The 24,383-nt window shown below is 39.8% G+C and overlaps 1 protein-coding gene and 1 pseudogene across 1 annotated transcript; one reads left to right on the top strand and one right to left on the bottom strand.

Annotated features, from left to right (window-relative positions):
* Positions 1–1,279: 1,279 nt before the first annotated feature.
* On the top strand, positions 1,280–20,657 carry LOC140246649 (serine/threonine-protein kinase Nek4-like). Its single transcript, XM_072325988.1, has 11 exons — positions 1,280–1,434; positions 2,206–2,283; positions 3,084–3,177; positions 9,979–10,124; positions 11,804–11,856; positions 12,379–12,506; positions 13,087–13,188; positions 14,423–14,502; positions 15,614–15,778; positions 18,194–18,330; positions 20,650–20,657. Exons 1-11 carry the CDS (start codon positions 1,352–1,354, stop codon positions 20,655–20,657), a joined length of 1,074 nt encoding a protein of 357 aa, XP_072182089.1. The 5' UTR covers positions 1,280–1,351.
* Positions 20,658–22,506: 1,849 nt separating this feature from the next.
* LOC140246647 (uncharacterized) lies at positions 22,507–23,847 on the bottom strand (annotated as a pseudogene).
* Positions 23,848–24,383: the final 536 nt, after the last annotated feature.

Genomic DNA, 24,383 nt, shown 5'->3' with positions numbered 1-24,383 from the left:
GTCTTCTTCTGCAAAGGGTTCTAGACAAGATGACAAGTGAAGGTGATGATCAGATGATGTACTCTGGTACTATCAGTATCACCTCACACTTGTGTTGTGTGTCTGCAGCAAACAAACATGTTGAAGAGGGTTGTTTGCTCCGATTCTAGTCTAGAACTGAACTCTAACATTAGACCAGTCTTGACGACACTGGTCACTTGTCATGACATGAGACTTGTAAGTTGTAACTTAACAGTTAGTCAACATGATGAGCGAAGCCGAAGGACCGCTCTCCCCCTCGCTGTTTTCTGGCGGTGCGGGTGGGTGCTCATGAGGCCTCTTTTTCACTTCTCTTCATTCTCACATCTGACATACAGTCATTAGTGATTACAGAAATTGTCGCAAGTCTGCTTTGTTATTGGTTACACGCACATGTCCACTCTCCATGATGAAAAGAAGAAAAAATTATGTGTGTTCCTTTTTTTTTCCGACAAAAAATTGAGTTTTAAGCAAGTGATGATGTGCAGTTACCCACCCGAAGCATTGCCATTGGCGGCAGCGGGTCTGCTCAATCTAATGCAGCTATGCAGGGCTGCCACACCGACCTATTGCCTTTTTTATGGTAAAGTATTGGCTTGATCCGACCTAAAATTTTCGGTGCTTTTTTTCTGCTGCCCTACAATTCATAATCTGTAATCATATAAATTGTATTACTTTTGTGTATATAACAATGCATATATTTAGACATCACTACTAGTACTAGTATGTACCGTACCTGTTGTGTAGTAGAATCTATTTAGCAAGAATTTCGTTGCCGAATACCCCAACTAATGCCAGGCCATTTCAACGTGCTTGCATGCGTGCATTTACGTGTATACGTGGGTGCACGCGTAAGTATAATGGTATTAGTATTTAGTACACTGTACCTATGTTACGACCAGCGTGCACAATGATGTGATTGAACCTTGGGTATTCTGCCTTGTTCCCCATTAATGCATGCTAAAGATCTTTCTAGATCTATTCTAAGTTTCAATAACTTTGCTCCTGCTGTACTAGTAGACTATACTGTTTTCTAAAGTATGTACCGTACAACTGTGTCAAGTGCATATATTTTTTTCCATTTATTCTTTTTTATCCAGATGCAGCATCTGGCAGTCATGACAAGTTGTTTTTAAGATTGGCAATCAAAAGCTCTGTAAATAATGTTGTAGACTATCTCAAGTCATGATAACACATTCCATTTCTGTTCATTATTCTCAGATGTAGGTCACAGGTTCATAAAATCTTCTTTTCAGGTGCTTAAGCATGGATGTAGCCTCTTGCTGCCAGATGTTTTCATGATTGGGGGCATCATGCCTGGAGAGATGACCTCATGGATTGCTATGAGAAAATCACAACATTGGGACAAGGGGGTGGTGGAGCAGTCTACCTGGTCAGACACAACATCAGCAAAAAGTAAGTTTGTGCACTCATTGAACAACATACAGTGTACCCTATGATGTGGAATTGCCTTTGAATACAAAATAATAACATATAGATTGAATGTGAAATACATTTACACACAGTAGTTAGTAGCATTGCCATCAATGTAACTTGAATTTTTTCAAATGTTACATAAGATTAAGTTGTTTTGTCTGAACATATATTATTTGAGAGAGAGAGAGAGAGAGAGAGAGAAAGCAAGCAATATAAATGCATAATATTTCCCACCATTACTTTGTGACTGTCACTGGCATAGAATTCTTCTTTCCTTCCTTTCTCCCTTCTTTTCTTTCTTTCTTTCTTTATATTTCAAATCTTTCTGAACTTTCATTCATTCAAGTGTATGGCCCAATGCGCCTGGTTGATACCGTTTGCTGACTTTTTCGTGCATGCATCATGGTTAACTCACACACAGGACCTCAATTTGTGTCCTATCTGAGGGGCAGAGTGTTTTTCCTCTTACTACAGGGGATGGAATGCTCACACACAACATTGCTCAGTGGAACTCGGGGGAAATTGAAGCAAGTTCCCTTTGATCTTGAGGCAGATGCGCCACAGACTGAGGCAAATCACCACCCTTCTCTGAACTTATGACCTACCCCTTATTGCACTATCTGTCGATACAAATGATTCGTATTAAAGTAATAATTTGTGTAAATAGTAACTTCAAGACCATCTGTGCAGTGGATTAGGAACAATTACAATGTCTTTTTTCTTTAAAATCTATGCTCACCTTTGCTTCAGACTCCTTGCCCTGAAGAAGATTCAACTGGATGAGAAAAGAAAGACTCGGACCAGGACAGCAGTTGAACGGGAAGCAAAGTAAGTTCTAAAAAAAAATAAAATAAAAATGGATGTGATTGTTTGTTGAATTTGTTGGATTGAGTATGGTCAATTTACTACTATTCCATTAGAGAAATGTTGTGCAGCTTGGTGCATACTTTCTTTTGTAATTTCCTGTGATGCAACTTGTGATTATTAGCTAGAAGGGCTTTAAAGTCTATTTCAAACATCACATTGAATGACGTCTCCAAACATCACATATAAAATATTATGGTAATACTTTTTAGAGTTTATAAATTTTATAAGAAAAAAAAAAAATCTATCCCCATGTGTTTCGAGAATAAGCTCCCCTTTTGTCCCGAGAAGAATGGTCAGAATTTTTTTTTTTTTTTTTGGGTGGGGGGGGGGTGGGTCTGAATGAAGCTACTGGAAATGTATGGTATTTATTCCCCTCCATCTTAAAGAAGTTTCAAGTTTTTTTTTTCTGAGGAAAAGTCTGAATTACCTACCTCTATATACCAACTTATGAAAGGAGTCTTATTTTCAGGGTTGCATAAAGGACACTCAAACTTGAAAGAGCATAATCTACAATGTAGTGGCCAGTAGAAATAGACCGAGTGAAAAATTGAGACTTGCATGAAAAAGCAAACATTCCATCAATATGGTAATTAATCCTTTAAAAAAACATTTGTAACTACTCCTGTGAAATGAATGTTTTGTGTAGTATTCCCTTCAAAAAATAATAAAAAAAAGTTTTGAAACCATGATACATTTGAGTAATGGTATGTCATAGGTAAAGTCCATACTGTCACTGCACCGGGTTATGTTGCATCACACAGGATCTTGTCCCAGTTGAAACATCCCCACATCGTCACATACCATGACTCGTTCTTCGAGGAGAAACCTGAAGCTGTCTTCCTATGTATCGCACAGGTGAGAGAATTCAGCCCGCAGTACAATCATCGCTGTGTCATTGCCATGGAAACTTTTCATGTGCTGCTATCTGTACTCATTGCTCAAGCCCCTAGTTACACATTACTATTAGATACTAGGTCTTAAATTTCATATTAAAAACACATTCATAATCCGTGCATTCTAAAGACACTCTTTGTTTACAAATCCCAGCATACAAAACAAAAAGAACATTAGGAGACAAAGCATTTGTCTGCGCAGCTCCTGGACTGTGGTATCACTTATAGTTAGAGGTTTGGAGATCTCCATCTGCTCAGTCTTAAAATCAAGACTTTAAGACACATTTTTTCACATAACTGTGCATTATTATTGAGCATATCAGAAGCTTGCACCTTATAAACGTATAATCTTGCTATTATGTACATTGTAGCATTTTCCGCACACTAGAAGGGGTAATCTGACAAGTAAATTAGTGAAAACTTTTGAAGTTTTGATACTTCATGATTGACATGTAGTAGTTTGTGATTAAATTGAGAAATCTCACTATCTTTGCACTGACATTAATTGTGAAATTTTATATGGTTGTAAAGGTCAAATAATAGAAGATGTCAGGCACCAACTCCAGCTGCATATATCCCTGTGAAAGAATTATATGCATTAAAAAAATCATAAACCACTAATAATACAGCTGTAAATAGTTGCTTGATGAAAAAAAGAAAATTAGATTTCCTAAATCACAGGTTAGAGGTTTTCTATTATCGATGTAGAGTAAAGATTATATTCACACACTTTATCACTGACAAATGAAATAATCAGACAAACACGTATATGTACATTATTTAGTACCACTAAAGAATGTTCTTTAACGTTATAATAACAAAGATATGTGCACTAAAATCGTTCTTCCAGTTGTACAGTATATGGACGTACAACTTCCCCAAACAGACATAAATAATGTAACTATCCTGTTTAAACATGTACATGTACATACTCTAATGGTTGAGATATAGTTCAGTGACAAGTGTTTATTCTAGTAAATGATAAACATACAAACAACAATATAATAATTTTGAACATGGTAAGGACACATACTTAGAAGTCTTACAAAAAAAAAAAAAGAAGACGCTTATATGATGAATATGGCCTTAACATAAATGAATATAATGCATTCATTTGAATACATATGATATAAGAATTATTATGATATTCTGATAGAATTCTACCACATCTTGCATGGCAATGACTGGGTACTTTCCTGTGCTCAGACTTAACAGTTCTTCATATTCGCCAATAGCAAGCTTTGGTCTTTTCTCTGTAGAGTGGAGGAGGCAACTCGGGGTTTGTATTTTAGTGGTAATTTTGTGATTGCAAGCAAAGATGGGTGCCAAGCTCAAGGGTGAAAAAAAAAATAATAGAAACAGATGTAGGTTATGACCTACTCTGATTTGCTTGATCTTGTTGAACATTGTTGTTATTTCAAGTCTAGGGGGCATACCACTGCTTGTTTTCCTTACACTTTAGGATGGACAGATTCTGGTCGTTAAACCTTTTTCTTCTTCTTCTCCTTTCTTAGTCTTCAAAGGGCTTTGCATCCTGTTATAAAGATTAACTTGACCTGCATGCTTCTTTTGACTGTGAATGTGGTTCTACTCAAGAGCCTGTTAAGAAATAGCCTTTTTAAAGAAGACCTTGGAATTTTTTAGATGGAGTTGGAAGGAACCAAAGAGCTTGGCAGATCCTACCGCTCATATTGGTTATTGAGCAAAGGCAAACTTATCAATACTTTCCCTCAGGACGGAATGTTTGGAGAGTCATGTTATGACTTCATCTTGTCTTGGTAGTACTTTTCAAAGAGAAAATTTTACTTTGGGGTATTGCAACATGCCTCTTCTTGATCTTATACGCCATGCCGAGTCTGCACACTGTGCACCCCATGGAATACCTAAAGCCTACTGATTATACAGTACTAGTCACACTATTTGTCCTTCTGTAGTCAGCTGTGATGTAGCGAGCTGTTTGCCATTGAATTCTTTCAGGCCTCTGAGTTTCCAAGATGGAACATGAATCCCAGATGCGGGAGGATTATTCTACATTGTAGGTGAGGACGCTGATGGTATTTATAAGCAGCCTAGATCTGAATGATTGTGGAATAACCTTATATTACGTCGTGTAAAGCAAAGTCGTTGAGTGGCCATTTTGGTAATTTCTGAGATATCTGCTGACTATATAAAATCACTGGACAGAGTAAATCATATAAAGCCAAGTTGCTGAGCAACCTTTGTGATTTCTGAGATACATGATGTACGTGTTGAATGTTTAAACTTACTGGACACTGTCTAGTGATTTAGTGGACGGAGTAAGTTGTATAAAGCCAAGTTATTGAGTGGCCTTGGTGATTTCTAGATACGTACATGTTTACCATATGAAATCACTGTACAGAGATTAAAGTTCCAGGTATTTTCCATATTTACAATCCTTCTTATTGCTTTATATGAGGCCAGCTGTTGCTTTGTTTCACGCAGCTGCATTATCCAGTCCACTATGTCACGGCTTGGGTAGGTCAGGTTGATTGGAGAACCCCCAGGAGGGCCAAACCTGGTGCACTCGGACAGGATGTGGTCTGCAGTCTGCTCTAGACCACCACAGATTGCAGCTCTTGAGTACCACACCTGCCGAGGGACAAAGGCCCCATCATTGCATGCTGGCTCCAAGACTGCCAACTCCAGTATGCGAGCAGTTTAAAGTTACCCTGTCTTCAATCCAGTATGTCTTTGGATCTTTACGTACGGGTGTTACTTAGTAAGGCTCTGGCTCTTGCCTAGCTTCTGAGATGACAGAATGGAGCTGGCTGGGATAAAGGACCTCCTCCCTGCAAGAAAGACATTTCTCTATGGTTGCATGAATGCTATCTCCCTCATTTTGGTCGTGGTTAGTTTCAAAGTAGTGGATTGTGGTTGCCTGGACACTATGAGCGGATTCTGACGAAACTTGTGACACATTGACGCAACAGTTGATTTTTTCTTTTGGACCCAACAGTTGATTTTTTTTTTTTGACCCTCACATCCATCACAGAAAAGATCCACCGTTTGTTTGCCTTGCTCATCCATGTTTTTCAGATTAATGAGCGAAGAATTGAAAGTGACACATGTGTGAGCACGACGTATATAAATCTTTACTGACAGAACTTCTTTGATTTAACTTATCTTCCCTTAATTCCCTGATATTTGGAAAGGTCAATTATGCTTTTACCAAATTAGTGATAACTTAATAATAATAATAATAATAGTAATAATAATAATGATAATAATGATAATGATACTACTACTACTACTACTACTACTACTACTACTACTACTAATAATAATAATAATAATAATAATAACAATAATGATAATAATAAGAAGAATAGTAAGAATAATGATAACAATGATAATTATAATGATAATAATAACAATAATAATAACAACAACAATAATGATACACATGATCAAGAACTAAAATATCAATTAAATATCATTATAGAATAGGGGAATATTTTCGGCATCACTACTGTCACTTGACAAGTGTTTGTCCAAGTGCAGGCTGAGCATTTCTAGAACTTTTCCTTTTCACTAGTCATTTTCTCCTCTCATCTGCACACACAAACCATGTTTCAGTGTGGACCATGGTCCATAATAATGTTATGCAATGATCCAGAACTAAATGTCAACTAAATATCACCAAAGAGGAATATTTACATTGTCACTAAAGATTGTCTGACATTATATGTTCATCTAAGGGCAAGCTGAATACTTCCACAATTGTTCATTTCTACGAGCAGGTCTGAACACATGAACCCCATTTAAATCTGGTCCGTGGTCCATGATAATAATAATAAAACACATTGTATAATGATCCAGAACTAAATATTGACTAAATATCACTCTTTAAAAAGAGGAATATTTCATCATCGCTATCTTCTGACAAATGTTCGTCCAAGAGCACAATAAACACAACAACTACAACTTCTCCTTTCCACCAGCAAGTTTCTTCCTCTCATGTGAACCAATGAACCCCGTTTCAGTGTGCTACATGGTCCATGCGAAGGACAGAATGGCCAGACTCGATTCACTGACCAGTCTTTGTTTCATTTCACAAGCTCATCCATGTCTGCTGTGGATCAGACAATACATAGTATGGACATTCTCAGTGAGATTACTTGACAGTTGTTTCAGATAGATATACTAACATATTTTAAATAGGTTGAATAAATTTGGATGAAAAGTATTAAGCACAGTTTCATAAACAGCCAATCAAATAATTTTTTTTTTCAAGTACTGTACCTTCTTGATCTAAGAGAGAAGATAAAAATAAAATGTGACATTAATGTGCTTAAACAGCAAATTAGTACCAAAACTCTGCTGAAGCACACAGCAGTCCAAACTAGTGGCCTGCCCAGATGCGGCAGCAGACGAGACCAGCTGGACACAATTTGAGAGGGAGCTGGGCCGAGTCGTTGTATGGCGGGCTGGTGAGGCCAGGAGGGAAGTGTGGAAGAGACACAGTGGAAGCTCCACTGGCCGGTGGAGTTGGGCTGTGGGGTCTGGGAACGCCACCCTCCTGGGTGCTCTCTCTTGAAGATTGTGTGGAAGGTAGCTAGGTTAGCTGATATCCTTTGTAACAACAAAAACTGGTAGCAAAAACTGGTAGAGCTACTGCCTATTACCCGTCATGAATTTGACCTGTGACCTTGGAGAATTCTTTATAGATAACAGATCAATTGTTCTTCCAGTTGTACAGTATATGGACACAACTTCCCCAAACAGACATAAATAATGTAACTATCCTGTTTAAACATGTTTTCAATTCCTGATATTTGGAAAGGTCAATTATGCTTTTACCAAATTAGTGATAACTTAATAATAATAATAATAATAATAATAATAATAATAATAATAATGATAATAATAATAATGATAATAATAATGATAATAATAAGAAGAATAATAAGAATAATGATAACAATGATAATTATAATAATAATTATAACAATAATAATGATAATAATAATAATAATAATAATAATAATAATAATAATAACAACAATAATAACAACAACAATAATGATACACATGATCAAGAGCTATAATATCAACTAAATATCATTATAGAATAGGGGAATATTTTCGGCATCACTACTGCCACTTGACAAGTGTTTGTCCAAGTGCAGGCTGAGCATTTCTAGAACTTTTCCTTTTCACCAGTCATTTTCTCCTCTCATCTCCACACACAAACCATGTTTCAGTGTGGACCATGGTCCATAATAATGTTATGCAATGATCCAGAACTAAATGTCAACTAAGTATCACCAAAGAGAAATATTTACATCGTCACTAAAGATCGTCTGACATTATATGTTCATCTAAGGGCAAGCTGAATACTTCCACAATTGTTCATTTCTACGAGCAGGTCTGAACACATGAACCCCATTTAAATCTGGTCCGTGGTCCATGATAATAATAATAATACACATTGTATAATGATCCAGAACTATATATTGACTAAAATATCACCCTTTAAAAACAAGAGGAATATTTCATCATCACTATCTTCTGACAAATGTTCGTCCAAGAGCACAATGAACACGTCAACTACAACTTTTCCTTTCCACCAGCAAGTTTCTTCCTCTCATGTGAACCAATGAACCCCGTTTCAGTGTGCTACATGGTCCATGTGAAGGACCAAACAACCAGACTTTATTCATTGACCCATCCCTTTTCCACTTTACAAGCTCATCCATGTCTGCTGTGGATCAGACAATATATAGTACGGACATTCTGAATGAGATAACTTGGCAGTCACATAGATATACAAACATATTTTAAATAGGTTAAATAAATTTGGATGAAAAGTGTTAGGCACAATTTCATAAACAGCCAATCAAGTAAAATTCATATTTTTTTTTTTTCAAGTACTGTACCTTCTTGATCTAAGAGAGAAAATAAAAATAAACTGTGACATTAATATGATTGAACAGCAAATTAGTACCAAAACTCTGCTGAAGAGCACACAGCAATCCAAACTAGTGGCCTGCCCAGATGCGACGGCAGACGAGGCCAGCTGGACACAATTGGAGAGGGAGCTGGGCCGAGTTGTATGGCGGGCTGGTGAGGCCAGGAGGGAGGTATGTAAGAGACACAGTAGAAGCCCCACTAGCCTGTGGAGTGGGGCTGTGGGGTCTGACAACATCATCATCCCAGGGCCAAGCTCTTGAGGATTGTGCGGAAGGTAGCTAGGTTAGCTGATATCCTTTGTAACAACAACATCTGGTAGAGCTACTGCCAATTAACCGTCATGATTTTGACTTGTGACCTTGGAGAATTCTTTATAGATAACAGATCAAAATCCTAATTTGTAATAATTAACAGCTAGCAGAGCTACTGCTATGATTTTGACCTGTTCTCTTGAAAGGTAAAAGATCAAATCCTTGGACATGCTATACAATAGGTGTTATTCACTGTTAAATATACAAGTGAAGTGAAGTGAATGGTTTATTTGGTAAAAACTTGCAAACATGTAGCATGAAGGATAAAATACATTGCAATGACATACAAATACCTCCAAATTATTACATCACATAAAATTTCACCAAAAATACAGAAGTATGAATATTATACACCATCCTTCATCACTCTACATAACAACAAAAAATATTAACCTGCCAAATGATATTCTAAAGATATACAACATGTAGCAAGGTGCTGCTTTCATTACCAATGAAATTTTGATTATCCGGGGTATCTATTTTCTCTTCTCCCCCTCTCCCCCTCCCCCCTCCCCCAGGACTACTGTGATGGAGGGAACCTGGATGAGCGGATTCAGACGGCCAAGCTGCGGTCAGAACACTTCAGCGAGGATCGCGTCATGCAGTGGTTCATTCAGCTGGCCATGGCCGTCCAATTCATTCACTCCAAGAAGATCCTACACAGGTCTGCCAGGGCCAGAAAACATTATTTAAAGGGGATGGCGAGTAACTGATCAGTGGGAATCAGTGGAAATGTTGGAGGATGATTGTTTCAATCCTTGTGGGATTCATTTAAGAGTACATTATGTATCTATTGTTGTGTGAAAATTATTTGCTTCAGAATGGTCTCATATTCAAGTAACGTGCAGTTTAATGTTTCCAGGTTAGCATGCCTGTACAGTGACGGGGCGATTAAGCTGCACATTACTGGAATATGAGACCATTCTGAAGCAAATAATTTTCACACAACAATAGATATATAATGTACTCTTAAATGAAGCCCACAAGGATTGGTACAATCATCCCCAAGGATTGGAACAATCATCCCCCAGCATTCCCACTGATTCCCACTGATCAGTTACTAGCCATCCCTTTTAAAGGGGACCTCCGGATGATTTTCAGATTTTTACATTTGAACAACTATAAATTACTTAAACTGAGTACAGAGTTTCAGAATTTATAGTGATTGGGATGAGGAATGAGAATGTTTTCAAAATCTATAACGAATTGCAATGAACAAGGATGATGACATGGCAGCCTCACATAAGAATGTGTGAGTTGGGGCTCAAGGAAGCAGAACAAAAGAAGAAGGCATGCATACATTTTGCACAGGTGAACTTGTTAAGCAAGCGGTATTGTAATGGAATTACACTGCTACATTTCTGAAATGTATGAGGCTCTGATGTCATCAACACTGTTCAGTGTAATTTGTTTAAGATTTTCAATTTATTGGTTTCTCTGCTCAAGGACCACAATAAATTCCACGAATCTATACATGGAGCTGTCGATTTATGTACTACATGATGTGAAATTATGAAAATCGTCCGGAATGCCCCTTTAAATAGTTCTTTGATCATTACACATTGTGTTATCCTAGCTGTCCAAAAGGTTGAGCTGTTCAAGCTTTCTGCTCTCAAATTTAGAATGTGTCATGGAAAGGATACCACATATAGTGAACCTTCAACTCTATACTTTGTTTCGTTGATTTGCTTTGTTTTGGGGTTTGTTGAACTACTGTACATGTCATGTTTATAGCGAGTCTGATTTTGTGCCAGTTGGAACTTCTCGACAATTGTGAGTAGTTAAATCTATGTTTGTGGAGTACAGTACTGACCGGAGAAATGTACATTGTATGCATGCATGTCACATTCATGTCCGCATCAAAGTTGATATTTTTGCATGTTTTTAAATTTGCGATTGGCTCTTGACATACTATGGCCCCTGACTCAAGAAATTTGTGAAAATAAAAATATTGTGAATTATTAATTGGGTGCATACACTGAATAGTTTCCAGAATCACCAGTTCTGTTCATATTTCTTGCTGCCAAACACTCCCCGAGAGGCAGCGTTTACTGTAAAACATGATATATTCACGGCATGAATTTTTCGCGAATTGGAGCTGACGGCCTTTTTTGCGGCATTAAATTTTCGCGAAGTGCCACTAGCATTCAATGCATTTATAGTGCAGACATGAACTTTCCCGTGCATTTTAATTTCACGAATCTTGGCGCTCGCGAAATTAAAATGCACGCGAACATTCCTCGTTTTACAGTACTCTGTGTCTCATCAGTCAACTAATCAGTATTAAAACTTAAAATGGAGATGTATGTTATCATTTGATGTGAATGTCTTTTGTTTTGATAGGGATCTGAAGACACAGAATGTCTTTCTAACAAAGAAGGATGTAATCAAGCTGGGTAAGTACTGGGGTATTGACTAACAACAGTCAAACCTGCCTGAGTGGCCACCTGTCTTTAGTGGCCTCCTGCCAAACTGTATAAGCTGTTATTTTCACAAGGGTTTGATTTTTGCAAATTTCGCAAATCACTGTTGGACTGCGAATCAACAATGTCTGAAAATATCTTGAACTGACAGGCATTAGTGTACGTATGATCACACAAGTGATAATCTTATACTGTTCATGGCCATAAAGGCATGTAGTTAGCCTTGATGGATTTAAACTTAAGTAATGATCGAGCAATGAATGCATTGTAATATCAAAATCTGGCATGATCTGTACTGTTTACCCTGATGTCACACACATTAAAGAAAAAACTGCTATGCGTATAAAACTAGATCCATACATAATTGACATTCAAAATGCTGTAATATTTCATGGTTTAAATAGGATTGTAGAAGACTTAGATTAGACATTTGCTTGAATGGTGGATGAAAGCTTTCATTTTGTTGATATTCTTTCCTTCGTCTTGGATGGACAGGAGACTTTGGTATCTCTAGGACCCTGGAACACACGGTGGACCAGGCCAAGACCTGTGTGGGTACTCCTTGCTACCTCAGTCCGGAGCTATGTCAGGACCAGCCGTATAACAACAAGTCAGACGTTTGGGTGAGCAAATGAAATGCCTCAATCATGAATGGAATTGGTTGATGCAAACTTCACTGTGTGGCACATTATTTGGGTCTATGTATTCATTTTTAATTCATTTTTTTTTTCTCCCTGTTCTTTCATAAACTTGTTCAAAATTCTGACTTGGGGGTAAGTCATTAGCATAAAGCGATGGGTCTGGACTTTTTTTTCTGCGTTTCTCGGGATCACACCATCACTCAACTTGACCCGAACAGGTTTAGCACCTCAAAAAAAGATATTAAAAGAGTCTGGAATCAGGGGCACGTTGCATAAAAGTTACTATTATTGTAACTTTGTCATTCAATGGTAACTTCCATGGAATTCTTGATTTTGATTGGCTGTTGAGTATTGTTACCATGGTAGTTACCATTGGATGGCAACGTTACCACAGTAGTAACTTTTATGCAACGTGGCCCTGGACTGGATGAGGAAGGGTCATAATGAACAACCATAGGTCTTAAAAATTACTGTCCATATTCAAGGGCGTTTGTCTTTATTCAGCTTACTGGACGTTTGTCTTTATTCAGCTTACTGCATTCATTCCCATTTCAACCCCCAGGCGCTCGGCTGTCTTCTCTACGAGCTGTGTGCATTTGAGCCGGCCTTCGATGCTCACAACTTGCTCAGCCTCTACTTCAAGATCGTCAAGGGAGACAATCCTGTAAGTCTCATGAGATTGTGTTTCTGTTGTAGCTCAGTCATATCAGAGTGATAATTGTCTTCACCAGGATTTTTGCTGGAAAGGGAGACAATCCCATAAGTGTCATATATTTCTGTCGTAGCTCAATCACATCAGAGCGATTGTTGTCATCACCACGCTTTTGTTGGAATGGCGTCAGTAACTCTCTGAATACCAAAAGTAACTTCCTTGTCTCTACTTTATATCTGAAGGATTTGAGTTAGTAAACTATGAAAGGTTAGCCCTTTATGTGCCCAAGCACTCAGTTTAACTTGCCAAACGTTTACGTCAGCTCTCATTAATCCATCCAAACTTCACCTAATAAGATATAATGCCCCAGTCACACAGACATCCCGGCTCACCCCGGACCACCCCGGATCTGATCCGGGGAGAGATCCGTGTTGACGCCGGGAGGCCAACACGGCAACTCTTGGAGGTCAAAAACATCCGACGCCATCCGGGGATTGCCGTGTTGGCAGAGCAATCCGGGGTGATCCGTGTGGCTGCCTTGTAGCTGCCGTGTTGATCCGTGTAGCTGCCGCGTTGATCCGTGTAGATGCTGTGTTTGTCCGTGTAAACGCCACGCTCTTCCGGCCTTATCCGTGTAGCTGCCGTGTTGATACCGTGTGTACAGTCATACCAAAATCCCGCATCTCCCCGGATCTCCCCGGACATCCCTGGATCTCCCCGGATCACCGTGTAGATCCTTGAGCATCCGTGTTTGTATGTGACTGGGGCATAAGCAAACCCACACAGGTGAAGCAATGAATCCCAGTCTCAAAGGAGTGGAGTGGTGACATAATGGGGACTAGGATGATTCAAGGTTAGTTTTAATTCATGGACAATTTTTGCCAGACATGTTATATCTGGAGTGCCATTATTTAGTAACTATACATTGTGATTTGTTTTTAATCCAGTAGAGTCTATTCAGTGTTTCCACTGCTCTGTCAGACGGCTGCACAACTATGATCCTAATATTGTCAGGTACCCATTTATACATCCTGCACCTAAGTTTAGAGGGACATAGTGGGTATTAAAAACATCTTGCCCAAGGATGTAGCCACTGGACAGGATTGAAACTTGTAACCTCTGATTGAATCAAGACTCTTATCCACTACACAAGAGTGTCCCTATCTGAATGGTAGTGCTGAGATTTGATGAGTAAATTTGTGACTCGCTGTAGGTTCACCTGTTTCCTCTGCTCTGCTCTTCCCAGACCCTGCCTTCCATGTACTCAGGGGACCTCCAGGGACTGCTGGCAGCCATCCTGGTCAAGGACCCAGATAAGAGACCCAGGTATGGAAACCTCAAACCCCCACCAGGGGGGTGTTTCATAAAGCTGTTCTTAAAGTTACGAACAACTTAAGAATGACTGGTGACCAATTCTTGTGTGCTAAATTATTGAAATTCTGATAAGTATAGCACATCAGAACTGATCACCGGTCATTCTTAAGTTGTTCGTAACTTTAAGAACAGCTCTGTGAAACACCCCCAGGAGGCATTTTTTTTAAGACGGCACAGATTGGGGCATGGCGCGTGTTAAACCTATGGGAAAAACGTTGGGTTAGGGTTTTTGGTTAGGGTTAAGGTTAGGGTTAGGGTTAGGGTTGAGGTTAGGGTTAGGGTTAGGGTTAGGGTTTGATGGTTAGGGTTAGGATTAGGATTAGGGTTAGGTTTAGGGATAGGGTCCCCAATAGATTTTTAGGATCCCCAATCTGCGCCGTCTAAAAAAAACACGCCCCCAGGAGGAACAGTGACTGGGGGGGGGGGGGGGGGGGAATTTGAGATGGGGGGGGAGGGGGAAGGGATGAAAGCAGGCTATGAAATTGAGATGGGGAAGGGAAGGGGGAATATATAATGTGGAGAGTTGGGGGAGAGAAAGGGGAGTATGAAGGGGAGAACTTGGGGAGGGGGGGTTTATGAAGGAGGGGTTTATAGGATGAAGAGTGGGTTTGAGTGAAAGGGGGTTGAGAATTAGAGTTTGGAGGGGATGAAGAAAAGGCACATGAAGTGGAGAGTGGGAAAAGGGGGATATGGGATAGAGCGCAGAGTGGGTTGGAGTGAAAGGGGAAATTGAGATGGAGAGAGTTGGGGTTGAGAAGGTGAAGGAGAAAGAGGGATATGTGAAGGAGGGGTAAAAGGGGGGAGAAGAAAAAGTGAGAGAAGGAGAGAGAAAATGTGAATAAAGAAGATGAGGACATAACGAGGAAGGAAAGGAAAAAAGAAAGATAAAGAAAGAAAGAAAGAAAAGAAGAAGCAAAAAAAAAAAGGTAAAGAAAAAATGGAGAAGATGAAGAAGAAAAAGACTATGAAATTCACAAAAATCTTTCAGTGACAAAATTTGAATGTACTTTTTGTCTTTCCACATTTCTATCATGATCACTTTTTTCCCTTGTGATTTTCACAGTGCCACCACTATACTTGGTCACAGCTATATGCAGCAGCATCTGGGTCACTTCATTGCAGAAAAAGAACTCCTCCAAAAACAGCTGGAAGCTTCACCCACCAAGCCTAAGCCTAGCTCCTCCCCTGTCATTGGGTCAAAGGTCATAGACCTCCCCACCACAACAAGGTAATGATCTTGACAATAATGAGAGTTAGTTCTTTTTAAAGGTCAGTATAAACCCTAACCCAGTTTCCCCACGCACAATGTATGGTGTGAATACACACATTAAAAAAAAAACAAAACAAAACAAAACAAAACCCTAACCCAGTTTCCCCAAGCACAGTGTATGGTGTGAATACACACATTAAAAACAAAACAAAACAAAACAAAACAAAACCAGCAACAAAAAAAAAACAAAAAAAAACACACCAGATAAGCCCCCTTAAAAAAAAAAAAAATGAACAAGCAAACAAACAACTTCAATCATCAAATTGTGCATGATTGTGCAAACACAGAAGTAGGGTGATGGAAGGATGATTTAGTATTTATATTTCAGTAAGGGCATGCAATACAGCTTGTGGTCTGATCACACAAACACAAACTTTATGATCTGATCAGAGATTCAAAGTCCCCCGCCTAAGCTTTTCGCAGGGGATCTGTTGTTTTGAGACCATTTTCACAAAAATCTTTAGTCTCTTCAGCAGTTACATTCGTTGTCATGTATGTGTGTACAAGACATGACTGTTTACGAAAGCTGTGTTTATTTTCTTGAAATATATTCTAATAATTAAATCATTGTTATAATGTACATTGATAATGCCCCATATCTACACGTATTATACCCAATAACCCTGGCACATAAAAGCTCGTCTAAGGCAAAGCATGCTGTGTACACTGAAAACAACAGCAACTAAAGATAAGACACCTAAATTTCATAGTTCTGTGAAAATTAACCAAACTTACAATGAAACAACACTAGATCATTTGATTTTCATGAGAAATGCACAGAAAAAAAGACGTCTAAAAATGTCTTCAGGGGAAGATCATGACACATAAAAGACCATTAATTCATTGCACATGTAGATAGTTTGTAATTTTTAAAAGAGTTCAGCAGGTCAGTCAAAAGTTAAAGAAGATAATTGCATCACCTTCATTGGCTAAAACCCGGATACTGTATGTCTTCCATGAATCCTCTGGGTCGGTACAGTCGGTTTATACTATTTTTGGAGTCGGTTGTGGTTCCAGCTCTAAGGAGATGGCTAGTAACTGTCAATATAGCAATATAAAGAAATTGAAATAAGGGAAAAATATATAAAAATTAAAGTCTGTACAGAAAATAAATTTCTGCTTATGTTGTATAAAATGATAAAATATCAAGATTTTCCTACATCCTGAATTAAATTCTCTTTGCCCATACATCCCCCTTCCCGCCCTTCCGATCACATTCCTAATTTTCATTGTGTGTGTGTGTGTGTGTGTGTGTGTGATACCAAACCATATATATTGAACACACCTGAAACTATTGATTAAAAAAAATGTATATAGTCTAATAATGAAGCTTTCTTAAAACTGGCTTGAATTCAGTGTTTCACTTTCCTTTTAAGTGGAGAAAAAAGAAACAAACAAACATTGCTTTGGTTGGCATCTATTTGTCTCGAGAAACGATGACGTAGCACAGCAATGTAGGCAAAGAAGTTTGCACTGCCTTGAGTGACTGTATAGCCCCACTCTTGAGTGACAATCTCTTGGAGCACATGCAGCAGCTGATGAAGTTCGTTGGGGCCGATACTGAGGCTGCCCGTGCCTTCCTCCTGGGTCTCTTGGTGGTCTGCTGTGTGTTTCTTGCAGTTTCAACCATCTTGACACCCTCTCTGATGGCGCCTCTCCACAGCTGACAATTGTCAGCTGCGCCTTCCCATGTGCTAGTGTTGATGTCAGATATCTTCATGTCGCATTTGCTCACGTCTTTGAAGCAAAGATGTGGCCTTTTCATGGGACGGAATCCCTCACATACAACATATGTACATTGTATCGCTAGATTCTGAGCGCCAACTATCAGGTCCTCTTTTCTTTTTTTTTGTTGTTGAATATAAATATAACACTTAGGTTTATCATATGAAAATTTGGAGAGTTTCTTATGTCATGCGAGTGAATTTGCCAATCATTTGTAAACATACTTGTACAATCTAAATTAGATGGTAGTATGTTTTGCTGAGACTTGAATGTGAATTTAACTGTTTGAAGGGTATTTGAATATGACACCTTTAACAATCTCAAGCACCTGAAAATGGGATCAATATGAGCTAAATAATGGAACCAGTATGTAACGAGTATGGAACCAGTATGTAATGAGTATGTAATCAGTATGTAACTATTTATTGTCTTTAGATTTAGCAATGCACAAAAATAGAATATCGTATAAAATGAATTATGTTTTTAATAACAATTTCCCTAAGCAAAAAGAGTATATATTATGAATGAAATATGATTTTAAATAAAAATTTTCCAGAGCAACAACACCATGTAATTAATGAAATGGAATAAATGATTTGCACAAAAATATGCAATAAATGTGCATTTTTTTGTTGTTGTTTTTAACAGAAACCGTCCAGTATCTGCAAGTCATGCCAGGCAGAGAACTCCCCACCGGCCAACCCACAGTGAACACTTACCTCCCCGGAGTCAGTCCGCCCTCGGTATGCTGCCCTCTAGCCCTCTGCGCAGTCCAGGCGACAGCGGTGAGTGTTTCACAGAGCATTTGGACTTATGGTATTTGACGCCTCAATGCACGAGTGCCATTGGTTTCACCAAGGAGGTTCAAGAGAATGGAGTCACAACCGTCTTATTTCCTTTACTAGATGTTTGATGCAGCCGCTCAAAAATATTTGAAGCATGTGCCAAACAGGATCTGCCGCTCAGATACGAAGACAAGTGACTCGTGTCTCATTCCATAATCACCAGCCACTTTCAAAGGAAGATATGTCTTTGTGATGGTAATTACTTTTCGCTATCCCTTCTTATAAAAGATAGGTGGTACAGACACGAGGATGTGCGAATAGAAATTGTGCAAAAAATGCTGAAATAAAGATGAAAATTACTTGACTGGGCATACCAGGGCACTAATCTGATATATCTATCAATAAAGAATTATACTTGAAGATTATTCCATGCTAGTTTTATTTGTCGGAATGAAATGGAAAAGTGATAAAACTGGCTCTCCAGGATGGTACAGTTTTAAACATTTTCACGTGATACAGCTCTGATTTACACTTTTGAACAAATTTCTGCACGGGATTGACTTTTGTTTTACTTGCTTTATCATTAACTGAAGTTTCATTTCATTTAATAAATAAATAAGCAAAATATGGCCAATATCATGTTAACGTTCCAAATGAATCTTCAGATTGCTCAGCAAGACGGCAGCTTCGAACATCGATCATCAAAGGCACAAATGCACCTGTGAAATTCTTCTGTACATCAATAGAAATCTGACAGCTGTTTGAATAATTGCAGCCAGTTGGAACTCCAACTCTTAAACCTCTTTGGTTTCACCCTTTCGATAAGGCACAACAGAAAAACCTGATAGAGAGATATCTTCGTCGCGACGATGTCGCATTGTGCGTGTTTGATGATTTGCATGTGAACAGGCGTCACGTGCATATGAATAAGCAACCGTGCATATGAATACACGTACTTTCTTTTCATACCTTTGTTTATTCGTCCCGACGATAAGCGACGATAGAGAAAGGATTCCCTTTCACTAATCGTCGCTCTTCGTCCCGACTTACTAGCTATTTTCAAAGTTCGGCTTCTATTGTGCCTTGCGTTTCTTTTGTTAAAAACGTCGCATATCGTTCCCGGCGAATCATTGTTCAACCGTCGGGAAATGTCCTGACTATATGGCTTCGTTTCAACGCCGCTTGTGTTCAAGTTTATGTTTTGTTAAGCTTTACTTGTCACAGCATAAAGCCTATTATCCGTGTGATCTAAAACGTCGCATATCGTCCCGACGAATTACCATTACTGTACCACCGAAATTCAGTCTCTGTTCCATCGTCGAGCAACGTAAAAAACGCGTGGCTACAGCTAATCCGCTGGGTGATGTGATTCGCAATGCCGAGTACGATAATGGATGGGAAGTTTTGTGTTTTCACGAGAAAAAAAAAAAATGTATTCTCGCTGCTATAGATAATTGTGAATAACAGGCCGACTTTCCGTCTTTTGTGCAAATTCTATAAGTTATGGCGATGTGAAAGGAGCCTTGACCGCAGTCGGTAGACATTGAATTTGCATTATCTTGTCTTTACGCGTAGCAAACACGGCGGAGAGATTTTGTCCGGTGTACAAACGAAAACTTGACCATCGTTGCAAAACTTATTTCATAGTCGCGGTTCGTTGTCAAACTCCGACAACTTCTGTCATATTTTTTGCTGTAGAATACATTGATTTTTTTTTTTGTTACTTGACACAACATTGAATATTTAACAACGTGTTTACCTATTTATTATGTTGCGGCATTTACTTCAATTGGTCGTCGGCCTTCGCGTGGTTGTATTAATTGTTACAGACTGTTCATTTATGTCGTCTTGTAAAATTTTAGAGCGGGCGGAGAGATTCTGTCCAACGTTCAAACGGGAATTCGACCGCAGAACTTGTTTTAGCTGTCAATCCTTGCTGACTGTTCTCATGGTTTGTTATGCTAGAAAAGGGGTATCGATTTCATGTTGTCAACATACCATAAAAATGCCAGCTGCATTCGCCTTTTAACTTTTCTGTAAAGGCGGATTTTTTTTTCCACCCACATTGCGCCGCACAGAAACTAGCGCAAACAGATAATTATGCGAATGTTTTCACTTGTATTATGTTTCAGGAGATGATGTCTTGGTTTCGGGCCGAGTGCGAAGAATTGTAAGGAAACTTGACTGTTATCGATATAATTGTTACGCTTCAGGTGGAGAGATTTTGTCCGACTTCCAAACGGGAACTAGACTACCATTGATTATTTCAGTTGGTTGTCTTTCTTTGTTAAACTCCGTTAACTTCTGTCATTTATGTAGCTGCATAGAATACATTGATTTCTGTGTTCTTTAACTCATCATTGAATCAAATCTGTGTATTTTAATACCGGATTTACCTTTTTACTTTGTTGCGGCATTTACTTCAACTGGTCGTCGGCCTTCGTCACGGTTGCAATATAATTGTTAAAATTTATGTCGTCCTGTAAATTTTTAGAGCAGGAGGAGAGATTCCATCCAGCTTTCAAACGGGAATTCGACTGCAGAACCTGTTTCAGCTGTCCATCCGGCTTTTGTCAATCTCTGTTACCTGTTCTCACTGTTTGTTCAACTACAAAAAAAAAAAAACCACATAAAAATAATGTTTCAGTATATGATGTCTTGGTTTCGGGAACAAACAAACAGCAACGACAACAAAACACGAAATTGTCTTTCCCGGCCGAGCGCGAAGAATTGGTCTCTACAATGGTAGATAACGAGTAGTAGACGAGTTGTAAGAAAACTTGGCTGCTACTAATAGCGTTATAATATTATTACAATGTACTGTCGTTTCTCACCTCTTGTTGAGTTACGATATCTTCCATTTAATCACACTTTATTCGTTTATTTGTCTCGCACAGTACATGCATTTTCTTAACGGCGATTTCTCTTCTTTTTTACTGCATTATTGCAGATTAATACCAGACGCTTCGATGTGTTGTGTGATTATGTTTGTGTTGTGAAGAGTGTTGATACTTCGTGAAATTTATATTTTTTATCTCGAGTGATTATGGTGGTGGAGTTTCTAAATGTTGATAGGACAAGGACAAAATGATCTGAGTGATGGTGATGATGATTTTTTTTTTGGTCCCGGTGTAAAATGAATGCTGGTGTAAGAAGGACGGCTAATGAATGCTGAGCGTACTACGGTCGTGTCCTGTGTTTGACTTCTTTTCTCCCTCTTTCACTCTTCTTTTTCCTCCCAGGAATGACAAAAAAAAAATAAGGTCTGTACACATCACAACAAAAAGAATCACGTGCTTGCAACCTTCGTAAATTTTCATTACCAACAAAGAATAAAGAGAAGAACACAAACACGATACTATACAGAAAAAGCAAAAGCGAAATCCTTGCTGAGAATGTGAATTTGCGCTGCTATATTGTGAATAACAGACTGACTTTCCGACTTTTGTGCAAATGGTAGTCACGGCGATATGAAAGGAGGCTTTACCGCAGTCGATAGAAATTGAACGTTACCAATCGTTGCAAACGTGATTTCAATTGGTCGACATTATTGTATTCTTTTTGTGAAACTCCATCAATTTTTCTCATTGTTGTTGCTCAAAAATGCATTGATATTAAGTTTATATTCTTTTCGACACCATTGATTCAAATCGTTGTATTTTAACATCGTGTTTACGTTTTTATTCTGCTGCGGCCTTTACTTCAACTGATGGTGGCCTTTGTCTTCATACTCATACTCTTATATATATCTCAGACCATCCAATTACAAACATTTAGCTGTCTTGGACATCGCGCTTGATTTTATATAATATTATATAAATCTATTGTGTAAGCCCTATATTTTATATGTTGTTATATTCTGTTGGAAAAAGGAGAAGAATATAATAAAATGAAATGAAATGAAATGAAATGAAATATATTTGTTATATGTGTCGTCCTGTAAAAACAGCTGTCAAAGGGGAATATTCTACTCAACCAAAGATATTGATTTAATGGTGTTAACATACAATATGTACATTTTTTGCCATTGTTGCTGTAGTTTGATATCAAAACAAGTATGTTTATGTATGTTTATGCATGTTGGAGTGTGTCTTTATTACATATAGTTATTCTTTCTTGGATTTGTGGTGGCTCTGAAAAGAGCCGTTGGAGTTGCAATTTCACTGCAGTATGGATTCAGCGTTGATGGACTTTCCGTCTGTGATCATCGACGTCCTTTCTACTCGTGAACACGTATCTGCATCCGACGACAGGACAGCGTCCGAGACCCTTGGCGGCAAACTGGGGCAGGTGCTCACATGGCCTGCATCTCGGTGCCGATACCGCCTCCAGGAACGTCATGAAGTGGGATGGATGAGCGGGAGACGGTAGAGGGGATGGAAACATTCGGAGAATGTCCATGTCAGCAGCAGCCAGAAGAGGGGGATTCGTTGAGCAGTGTAGACAAGAGCTGCGCGTGCACTTGGTGAATATCGTCGTCCCGATGCGCTTGTCTATGTGGCCGGAGACAAAACTGTAGTCGTCGATGATGTCACTGTTGTGGAGGCGGCGCGCAGATGACCCGACTACTTCTTTGATGTGATCGAAGTCATGGCCATAAGGATGAGGCTGGGCTCCGCTGGGCTCCACTTCTACGGAGATCTTGCAGCCGGCGAAGCGAACGTTTCTCCAATGAACTTCCTTCACCGCCTCCATCGCTGCGTCAAAGACAAGGTCTTCTTTCCTCTTCCGTTCCTCTGCAGGAATTCTCTGGCGGCTAGGTGGGATGTCTTCGCCAGGGAGTGTTGCTGGCAAGTACACGCTGGTCAGCGCCTGGGTGCAAGGCGCCCACAAGTGTTCTACTGGATTCAGCGCTGACTCCCCGGGGCAGTAGCTGGTGACAATGAAGCAGTCCAGATTCATATCTCTGAAGAACCGCCCGTAGTGCAGTTCGTTCACGCCGTGGCTTGGATTGAAGTCCGGACCGCCGTCTACGAGTAACACCAGCAGGCGTCGTCCCTCAGCGACACGGGCGGGGATCCGGAGGTGATGGACCAAGTCGTTCAGATGAGAGGCCACATTGTTCGGCGAGTGTGGGCTGCGCAACACGACGGTTGCGCGTCCTTTACCAGGGGTGACGTAGTGACTGCGGCCTAGGGGGTCGACGGTGAAAGCTGGTATGGAGGTAGGAAGGAGTTCCAGGTACCCAGCGGGAGTTAATGAATAGCCTGGAATGGGAAAATCATGGTCCAGATATGATGGACTGTCGTTGATGGGAAAGAATCTCCGGATGGTTATTCGACGATCCACTGCTAGTGTATCATCGCCAACACGAATTTTGTTTTTGTTGTCGGCGGAATACACCAGCGCCCGACTGCCCAACTTCGCGGCCATCTCCAAGCAGTAACGAACACGAGCAGCTTAGAAATGACTGTTGTCGTTGTGCTTGCGTCGTCCGTTGTCTTTGGGAGGAACTCGTGCCTGGATGAGAGACTTGTAAGACGCTGCAGCTCGCACGCCTCTGTTTGGGGGCATCATCTTCCTGGCGACGGTCTGGGGATCCAGCTTGGGATACTTGTCGCGAAGTCCTGGGACAGTGGCCAGTAGGTGGTCTCTTATCTGCGGCAGACTTGATCCGCACGATCCACCCTCCTCACGTCGACGTCGATGTGCCTTGAACCCGTTGCTCTCGATGAACTTCGTAGCAGTAGGCACGAACTCCGGGAATTCTTCGTGGGCAGCAGGTCGACCAGGGCGAGAACGTTTCACCGTTGGCCTAGGTACGATGTGCTGAGGTCTCTTCCTCTTTGGTCCCTTCGTAGCCCAGCTGATGTCTGCGGTGGGTAGATCCTTGGCAAATTCTTGAACATCTGCAGGCAGTCTATCCATCTTCGACAGGATTCGATGACGTGAGATGATAAGGTTCAGTGGTTGAGGTCCCGACGATCACAGCTTTAGAAGCTAAGTGCGGTGCGCGGTGTGATGCTGATTTACATGTAGCATGAATGCGGACTTGGAAGAGAACAGCTTCGGCGGATGTGCTTTGTGGTGTAGCAGTGAAAAGCGCCCCCAGA

The sequence above is a fragment of the Diadema setosum genome, chromosome 3 (assembly GCF_964275005.1).
Source record: "Diadema setosum chromosome 3, eeDiaSeto1, whole genome shotgun sequence".
Classification (NCBI taxonomy): domain Eukaryota; kingdom Metazoa; phylum Echinodermata; class Echinoidea; order Diadematoida; family Diadematidae; genus Diadema; species Diadema setosum.
Note: the sequence above shows the minus strand (reverse complement) of the source record. Positions and strands in the feature narration are given on the sequence as shown.

Bases quoted from the DNA above. Each gene is read 5' to 3' on its own strand.
- LOC140246649 (XM_072325988.1), top strand. From the start codon at position 1,352: ATGGATTGCTATGAGAAAATCACAACATTGGGACAAGGGGGTGGTGGA. The intron at 1,435-2,205 runs GTAAGTTTGTGC...CCTTTGCTTCAG, and splicing joins AGACACAACATCAGCAAAAA to ACTCCTTGCCCTGAAGAAGA. The intron at 10,125-11,803 runs GTCTGCCAGGGC...TTGTTTTGATAG, and splicing joins TCCAAGAAGATCCTACACAG to GGATCTGAAGACACAGAATG.